We start from the raw sequence: 10040 nt of genomic DNA, 5'->3' as shown, positions 1-10040 counted from the left end.
ACACACACACACACACACACACACACACACACACACACACACACACACACACACACACACACATACAATTTACATATCAGTTATGATGCAAAACTGGGGACAAGCTGACGGGACAAGCAGGAGGACCCACCCCCTGAACAGAACGGTTAGCAGACCCTCCTGGCCCAAGTGATAGTGTTCGCATTTGTCGCTCGCCTGTTCACTCAGACAGACACACACACACAAACACACGTCCGCCCGTTTGTTTCCTCCAAGACTGGATAGATGACTCTGCAGGGGCTTTGTAAAAGATGGGTGCTTAGTTTGGCCTGGCAGTAAGTAAAATCTATTGTTTCATTACACAGGTCCCTTGTCAGAGGCAGATGTTGATATCTGAGAGTGATAGTCTCCAGTTTGTATTTAGTGGCAGACATGCAGGCACAATAAGACACAGACAGACACGGCAGCGTCAGAGAATATTTACCACGGTGACGCAGAGGATTGCTTATGCTGTGTGTTTGTGCTGCCTGAATTTTATTATCACATTTCATCAAGCAACATCTAGAGGCTGTTTACTTTGATTTAATTTGAGCTTCAACTTGAACTTTAAAAACAATCTAAACCGAAGCGATGCTAGAAGTTGTGTTTTGTGATACTTGTGTGTTAAACCTGTCTTCCTGTGCTGTTCAAAAAGATTGAAAAGTTTTTTTTTGTTTCTCTTTCACCACTTGTCTGTACTAAACTTGTACTGCTCCACTTTCTGTCCCACTGATTTGATTCCTCCCAACGTGACACATTCGCTTTGTTTCTCTCTCCCTCACATCACTTGTTTTTGGGGGTAATGAAATGTGACAGGCTTGATCTTGATCTTCCTCCTTCATTCGGCCTTTTTTTCTCCTCCTTTGTTTCATCCCGGCACAACAGGACAATGAATGCAATTTAGCTCCAAACCCTGAGTCAAATGTAGTGTAAACTAATATGTTCCAGGCTTTGTTGCTGTGGACATTATAAAATGCTTAAAGGCTGAAGACCAGGTGGTTCTAAAAGAATAGATCAGCCAGTGTGGAGCCCTTTGCCATAAAAAAAATCACTACTGAGCTGATTTTTCCCCTGTGGGTTAGAGATCATGATTGCAGCATCTGGGGTCTTGGTTGCCTTCTGAAGGAGGTGGGGACAGTGCAGCAGCGTGGTTAGTAATGATATGAGCTCAATAAATAAATAATGAGGGTTGTCAACTATAATCAGGAATGTTTGCTTCATGATTTTCTTTAGCTTTCATTTGATGAAACTGTTTTTATTGATGAAAGTCATCAGTGTTGCTCTGTGCCAAGCATTATTCAGAAAGCTGCACCGCACAAGTGTTGAACTGACATGGGTTAGGCAATAGTTGGATTCTGAAGAACACTATCCAAAGAATAGACAATTGTACTTAGCAGTATTAGCAGAGCCTAACTTTTTCGGGTTACAGGTCAACCAAGACAACACAGAAGTTGCTATTATATACACCACTGGAATAAAAAAATAACAAGCTTAAAAAGCCGATTTATAGCTTAGATATTTATGGCAAATATCATCTATGATCCTAAAGGAAAGTTTAACACAAATCTGTTTAAAGAAAAAACGGGATGTCGGCTCATTTTACATATTTGTAACAAGTTTTAACTACAAAATGGTCTATTAAATGTTGAATTCTATAGCAGACTATACATTTAAATGCACAAAGCAAGGCAAAATTCCAAATAGACATTTTGTTTGCCAAACGTGAACACACCTGTTTCTAGACCAGACTAAACAGAAGGGATGGGCACAATAGCCCATCTACTTTTCAGATACACTCACAAACCACTTCATTAGGTCCACCTGTTCAATTTCTTGTTAATACAAATAGCTAATCAGCCATCACATGGCAGCAACTCAATGCATTTAGCCATGTAGACGGGGTGAAGAAAACTTCCTGAAGTTTAACTCGAGCATCAGAAAAGGGAAGGAAGGGGATTCAAGGGGTTTTGAAAATGCATGTTTCTGAAAAACTCAAAGCAGCCCAGCTGGTACCAACAACATTTCCACATTCAGAGTCACTTCAATTCCTTTTCTTTTCCTCATTCTGATGTTCAGGTTGAAATCTAGCAAGCCGTCAACACCTCATCTAGATGCCTAAATGCATTGAGCTGCTGCCATGTGATTGGATGATGAGATATTTGTCTTAACAAGTAAATGAGCAGGCGTACCTAATAAAGTAGGCCATGATCATTTAAAACAGAATCTCAGTGACATTTGTTATAGACAGCAGCTTGCAGCATTTCTTCCAGTAAATAAAAGGGGTGTTTTCATCATTTGTTTTCCACGAGCTGCTGTGCATGAAGGTGATGTGAATCTGTTATAAGGGCCCTGCAACAGCAGCCATAACACTGCAATAGCAGAGACATCACTAAGTCAACAGAAACGTTAAAGTATTCCAGGTTGTTTTCTGTTTCAGTAAAAGTTTAATGCAACTGTCTGAATACGTACTGAAGTTATTTAAACTTGCAGTTCTTCAGGAGTTTGTGCAGCACACCATTACCTACAACAACTGAGCTCAGATTGGAAATATGTGAATCAGTGGGTCATTTTATCAAATTGCAGCTAATGCAGTTTGTTGAGTTGTTTCTATACCTTTAGACCACACAAGCAGCTGCTTATTGCCCATTTTCACTTTGTTATACTGTACTTGTTGGCATTTTGTCTTTAAGTGGAGAAACAAGTTTGTTTGGTGTTTAACATTAAAGTATACCAGTTTTCTGGTATATTTTACAAAGTATTGCACCTTATTAGGGGTCTGTCTTTGTATAGCCATACTTTTATCCTTCTTCTTATCTTTCTTTCCGTATCACTGACATGCCCAAAAAACCTTTCAATCCTGGCAGTGAATCAACATTATGTTTTTATTAACCATATGTTAGAGGTAGACTGCATGCTTTGCCATTGCATAAGGAAAATACTGCTTACAATTCTGACAATTTATTAAATTTATATTTTTAACATATATTGTTCCTGTTTCGTAGATGAAGCCACTGAAAGGAATCTTCTGGGGTCATGAAACGAGTCCTCCCGTCACCTCTCTATAGCTTGACCATTTGGACCTCAGAACCATTCTGTCCTCGCCGATGCTCGCAGGATCATGGGTAGCGTCAGCAGCCTCATTAATGGCAACAGCCTCAACAGCAAATACTGCAAGGCTTCGGAGCACAGGTTAAAAGAGGGAGCGAGTCACCACAGAAAGAGCGGAGGCTGCAGTCTTGACGGGCTGCTAAAGTGTGGCTTTGCTCAGGGCTCTTCATCCTCCACTCATCACTCTAAAGGCCTCTCGCACTCCAGGTCAGGGAGAAGTGAGGATTTCTTTTACATTAAGGTAAGATCACACAAACCGACAATGTTATCTCCCTGAATCGACTATGTTCTTTTTTGACCATTTATGGGTGAATTTTTTTTTGTATGTTTGTTTCTCACAAGGTGAGTAACAAGACAAAGTCAGGGTACCACAGGGAACGATCACTGGAGGAAACTGTGACCAGAGATGGAAACTCAGATGGTCGGCAGCAACCAAAACCAAAGCTCCTGCTCATGCCTGGAAAACTATCAGAACGGGGGAGCTTGGTATGTCCCCGTGTGATAAAATTGCAATAACAAGGTTCATCTGAGGTTGCCTCACATAGTGCTTGACTCTTGGTATCAGCATAGCAAATTGCTGTTTATTTGTGAGCTTTGATGATGCAAGTCCTCCTCTCCAGCAAACTATCTGCTGTTAGCCTCATGTTTAGCATACTGACATGAAAGATGCACAGTTCATCTCATTGAACTCTCTAAATGTAGCGTCTTCAAAAGACTCTGAAAGCCTCAAAGCGATGTGGAGGATGACAAATAAATCAACAGCAGTAATTTAATAAGTAGCAGCCATTTCTCACAACCCGTGTTAAAAACTTCATAGCTTTTTAATCACCCCTCTCCTCAGATTAATGGCCTATGAATGCCTTGATCTTCTCAGAGAGGTAATTTCTTGTCAAGAAAACATGAGCCAAAGCATCTCCTTCAATAAGTTTTTGTTCCTCTGGGTAGAGACAGGGCAGATAAAGGGGGGGAAGAGATCGAGGGCCAGCAAGTATTTGACAGATTGAAAGGGGGAAAAAAATTTAAAAATCAAGGAAAGAGGCATCCCGGCCATGAAGTCGGTGTGAAGGAATGCTGAGCTCACAAGCCTTACCTCTTACACTTCAGCAATAGCTCATATTATTAATATCTAGGAGGGGAGCTATTCATCTTCTCTTAGACAGCACATGGAGTGGAAATGTAGGCTGCCGAGGAGAAAAGAGGAGCACAGAAGGGAAGGGAGGTATGGTCTGGCTAGTGACAGTCCTGAACAGCACAGATGGGGCCTGCAGAGTATAGGTTCATCTCAGAAATGAGTTTTCTCTTTCTTTACGACAGTCTAGTGAATTTTACTTGCAGTTACGGTTGTGAGGCTTTTAATAGTGTCGTCTCGTGGTGAAGCAAGACTCGCACGCTTCAGTGGTTCCATTTTTAATATGAAGTGACACAAGTGAAGAAAAGCCCATCCTTTTATTTGAACAAACTTCCAGCATGTGATAATAAATATTGTAGGAATGAGCTGTGATTTTTCAGAGGCTTTAATACAACTCCTCTCCTAACTTTTTTTTTTCTCACGTCCTTGCTGCTGTGCTGTCAGCTAAGGGAAGTGACTGAAAATAAAAATGTAAACAGTGTCATTTTTATTCTTCTAGACTTCTGCTGAGAAGTCGCTGGTCCACTCCACTGCCTTTAAGTCCGCAAACCCCTCAAGGCCTTCATCCGCAGAGATTGGCCACAACAGTCTGGACCACATCCTTTGTCCCCTGAGGAAAGCAAGAAGTCCAAATGTTGGACACAAGCAAGACACCTTAGGTTTCTGTCAGTATGCTAAAATAGTTGCCTTAAAAATGGACAATTTAAAGTGAACCATAGACAACTTAAATGCAAACTCTGTCTTTCAGGGACTCTCTCCGACTCTGGACGTAACTCCATGTCTAGCCTGCCTACCCACAGCACCAGTGGCAGCCTCAGAGCTTCCACCATCCCCGTCTGTCAGAGTGATGGCAGCTCAGCTCTTGCAAACAGCCTCAGCAGAGGACAACCCAATTTTCCTCCCTGGGTCAACGGAAATAATGCCAACCCCGACTGCAGCTCCAAGGCGTGTTGGAATAGCAACATTTTGGCTTCTAAGACTAATGAGGATCCTGGCTCCCCACTGTCTGCAGAGGAGCCAAGGACTGTCTCTGAAACCACAGGTGGTATTCGGTCCCCGGTAACGACGGACGAGTCTCTGATTGAGCTCCTAGAACAGAGGCTGCTGGAGAGAGAAACCGAACTGCAGGAGCTACAGGTACCAAACTTTTAACATGGTAAAGTAAAACATCAGCTCAGTAGAGACTGGCGCTTGTGTAGACCTCTGACGCCTGTACTTTCCAACAGGTGAGTTTAGAGGAGAAGGAAGCAGACACCTGCCAGTTGTTTCAGGAGAGACAAAGGTACTGTGCAGAGGAGATGGAGGGCCTGAAGCAACACTGCTCCACAAAGTTACTGCAAGTTTCACAAATGGCTGCAAAAACGCACCATGCTCTGCAGCTGCAAGTCAGCCAGCTCCAGGTCAGAGTCCATCTGTCTAACGATCGCCATATCTGTTATGACGCTAGATCTTAGCACATAAATTGACCTAAAATACAAAGAGTTAGCAGACAGATTGTGTGCACTCTAATTCCATAGAACTGCAAATAAACTCTTGTGCAGGCAAAGAATGACAAGCTGCAAGAAGATGTCTTCAAGCTAACTCGAGAGAAGAATCTTGTTGAACTCAGACTGAGGTCGTATGAAAAGGAGAGCACACAACTCGTACCAACACTTGAGGAAACTCAGTGGGAGGTGGGTCACATGTGATGAGATCTTCTCCTATGCCACTAAATGGACTATTTTACATATTTATTACAGATACATTAGTGGTACTGGAAATGCACAGGAGATATTTTACCTTCAAAGTGCTCAGTTTTGTTTCAGTATTTGCTCATGAACAAAACAACAGCCAGTACAATTTTATTTTTTGATAAAATTGTTACCATTATGAAATCCTAAACTTGGAATACAGACAAATTAAATATTTTGTAAACGTACATGTAAATAAAGTGTCCAAATTATTAAACATGTTGGTGTATTTGCAACTTTTTAAGGATCTGTATTTGGGTAGCCTTCATTTTTTAGACCAGGGGTGTCCAATCCTGGTCCTCGAAGTCCACTATGCTGCATGTTTTACTTGTTGCCTGCTCCAACACACTTGATTCAATGATTGAATTATCTCTACAAGATCTTCAGAAACCTATAAGTCACCTGTTCATTTTAATCAGGTGTGTTGGAGCAGAGAAATATCTAAGATAGCGGCCCTCGAGAACCAGAATTGAATACCCTTGGATTAGACCAAATTTAGATTTGTTTCTGTTAGAACTTTAAATTAACATACTGGTTAGAAGTTTTGGACACTGTATGCATCTATGCATATGAATCTCTTTTTTTGTACAAGTGCATAAAAAAGTTTCAGGAGATCAAAAAAATCTTGTTCTTTGTGATAATTTATTTTACAAAACTATATTTTTTAAGCTTCCACATTTCTTTTCTAGTTGAGGGTCAATCTTTGCTGGCATTGTAGGTTCATTTCTGGTCATTTCAGATCAACCACAATTTGGCTGTATGTACCAAGTTAAAGTTTAACAAGTTTACAGATACTGTCATTACAGATAATACACAAACTAACAGCTGAAAAAATGTACACGATATAAAAGATCACCCTGAAAAGAAATGACAATGTCAGACGATCTACAGATAAGACAGTCTTAGTCAACCCTTTTTTTATTTTTCATCTTTACTTATCTATTAGAGAGCACATCATAGATAACATTTCACAGTTTTTTTCACTGTAATTGCCTCTATCCGACTGCAGGTATGCCAGAAGACAGGAGAAATCTCGTTACTGAAGCAGCAGCTGAGAGAAAGCCAAGCAGATGTCAGCCATAAGCTCAATGAGATCGTCAGTCTGAGAGCATCACTGAAGGAAAACATGACAAAAGTGGAGACGCTCGAGCAACAGAATAAAGACTATGAGGGCAAACTCCTATCCTTCACCAGGGAGGTTGAGGTTAGTCTGTTGTACGTTTTGATCATAAATGACCACAGAATGATCTCATTGTGCCTATTAACAGTTTTAGGAAGCAAATTGGATAAAACACACTGCATTTTAGTTTTATTTATTACCATCTTATGAGAGACAGCTTTAAAGTATTATCTTACCTGATCCTTTGCACAAAAACATCTTTAATCTTCTAATTCTTTGAACATTTTCATTTTTGCATAGGTGAGCCAAAATGAACTCCAGCGCAAAAAAAATGAGGCTGACTTTCTGAGGGAGAAAGTGAGCAAACTGGAGAAAGACATTCAGGGGAAGAATCAAGATTTGACTAAAGCCAAAGACAAGAGAATGCAGACAAGTTTGCCACTTGAAGGCCATTCGTTGTCCTTAGAAAGCCCAATCCAGGAATCAGACTCTACTGAGCAAGACTTGGACACGAAGATACACGTCTCCGATGAATCGCTCCAAAGACAAGTGGAAAGACTGAAGCAGCAGCTCAGAGAGGAGAAGAATGCTCAAGAGATGCTGGTCAGCAGCTTCGAGCAGGAGCGGCAGACGTGGAACAAGGAAAAAGACAGGGTGATCAAATATCAGAAGCAGCTCCAGATCAATTACCTGCAGATGCACAAGAAGAACCGGGACCTGGAGAGGGTCCTGAAGGAGCAGACGGCCGAGCTGGGGAGCCGGAGTGAGCTAAACAAGAACATCAGATACGCCTCAGGGTTACAAACATATGATGACGTTATTGCCACAGAAATTTGAAGTGATCAGTCACTGTAAACATCATTATTTGGGGGTGGCACCTGAGGTGGACACTCTGGCCACCCCTCTAGCTCCGCCCCTGGTTGAAAGTAAAATTATTCGGAATACAGGAGACACGAGATATCAAATTCTGTGATAGCATCTGGCATACGGACACAGTTAATAAAGTTTGAGTTTCACCATTATCTCATATTTCATTACAACACATCTCAATGTAACATCCCAACAGCTGGAATTCTATGACTTTGTGTTTTTCTCATGTTATTTATTAAAATGTGCATAATATAGAGTATTTGTGTCCAGGCAATAATATTCAGTACTACTAAAATAGTTATTGAAGGTGTCAGTGTTCTTACTTGTTTAAAAGTAAATACTAAGGTTTTTAGCATTCAAACAAAAATGGCGTTATCTTTCATTAACATTATTTTCTAACAGGCTTAATTATCATTCAAATGATAATCAATGTTTTGGTTTTGATGCTCTAGTTAATTACTGGTAGGAAACAGTCATTAGTTTTTTTTAAATGTCAATATTACTGTTTATAGTCACATGATAAGCATGATAATTGCTCACCATCTGTTCTCCCAGCATGACAATTTAGTCACTGATAAATTATCTTGTGCGAGTGAAGGTTTCTAAACTTTAGTGCATTTTTATTTGTTTCCATGTCACTGTGAGCCCTCATTCTGTCTACTCTTAATGTGGCTGAGCATAATAAATCAATTTAAACCATTAAACTTTTCAAAAATAAAGCCAAATTCATGTTGTGAACATTTGCCACAGACACGGATGTCAAATGATTTCTTCCTCCACTAAGATGTCAATGATAGCTCTATGCAGACAACAATGCAGTCAATACATTATAATAAAATTTGTGGTATATTTTTGACACATTTTAGAGCCTGTAAGATGTACATGTTCATTTTAAATAAACATTCCAAAGAGTTGGAAATTGTGTGTGCAAGTCTTTATGAAAATGTTTGATCAGGTGCCATGTGGATTCATGGAAATCCAAATATAAATTGTGACGTAAAGAGATATTTGGTTCACATTTGAAGTCTTGTTCTGTAACTTAGTCATTAGTAATTAACACTTTATCAACTATGATGACAGTCACCGAACATGGAATGCAGAGAAAAAGGCAATTCTTCATCCAGGCTAGGATAACCGCTAGCCAAACAAAGGCATGTTTTATATAGTTTTTTTCAGGTTTATTAAAAATTGGAATAAAAAACTCAAATAAGGTGGTTGCACAAGTGTGCACACCCTCTCATAACTGGGGGTGTGAGTGTTCAGAATTAACTAATCACATTCAAACTCATTTTAAATTGTCTCTGATGTCCCAAAGACATCAAAGTGTCCCAAAGAAAGTTCAGATGTTATAGGAGGCTTTTCCTGACATTTTCTTACAGCATCTTACAGCCATGGTCCACAGAGAGCTTCCAAAGCATGAGAGGGCTCTCGTTGTTAAAACATATCCTTCAGAAGGGTACAAAAGAATTTCCAAGCAGGCATTAGACGTACCATGGAACACAGTGAAAACAGTCATCATCAAGTGGAGAAAGCCTGACACAACAGTGACATTACCAACAACTCAATGGCCATTCAAAATTGATGAAACGACAAGAAGTAAACTGGTGAGGGAGGCTGCCAGGAGGCCTACAGCAACATTAAAGGAGTTGCAGAAATTTCTCACAAATATTGGCTGTGTAGTATGTGTCACAAAAATCTCCTATATTCTTCATATATTAGCTATGGGGTAGGGTTGCATAACTGAAGTATTTTCTTACAAAAATACATCAAAGACTGGCTAAATTTTGCAAAAACACATTTGAAGTATCCCAAAGACGTGGGAAATGTGTCGTGGTCACTTTTTGGCCATAATTCTATAAGGCAGTTTTTGTGCAAACTCAACATCACCTGGGGTCAGATTTATAAAACTGGCGTACGCACAATTTGAGCCCAGAAACTTGCGTACGCCACTTTTTACGCCAAGGTTCTGATTTATAAAATCCAAACTTGACGTGAAAATGTGCGGTGCCTCACGCCAGCTTTGACCCATGCGTACGCTCATTTTGGAGACGTGAAACTGCGACAC

The 10040-nt window shown here is 40.3% G+C and overlaps 1 protein-coding gene across 1 annotated transcript; it reads left to right on the top strand.

Moving 5' to 3' along the window:
• Positions 1 to 231: 231 nt before the first annotated feature.
• Positions 232 to 8894, top strand: lzts1 (leucine zipper, putative tumor suppressor 1; the record flags this gene model as incomplete). Its single annotated transcript, XM_014000051.1, is given in 9 exon segments — positions 232 to 314; positions 3021 to 3367; positions 3469 to 3612; positions 4755 to 4920; positions 5004 to 5392; positions 5482 to 5655; positions 5797 to 5928; positions 6995 to 7189; positions 7406 to 8894. Coding segments are annotated over 8 exon segments (1968 nt in total). The 3' UTR covers positions 7943 to 8894.
• Between the last annotated feature and the right edge of the window lie 1146 nt (positions 8895 to 10040).

Source organism: Austrofundulus limnaeus, unplaced genomic scaffold, assembly GCF_001266775.1.
Source record: "Austrofundulus limnaeus strain Quisiro unplaced genomic scaffold, Austrofundulus_limnaeus-1.0 Scaffold2656, whole genome shotgun sequence".
Classification (NCBI taxonomy): domain Eukaryota; kingdom Metazoa; phylum Chordata; class Actinopteri; order Cyprinodontiformes; family Rivulidae; genus Austrofundulus; species Austrofundulus limnaeus.
Note: the sequence above shows the minus strand (reverse complement) of the source record. Positions and strands in the feature narration are given on the sequence as shown.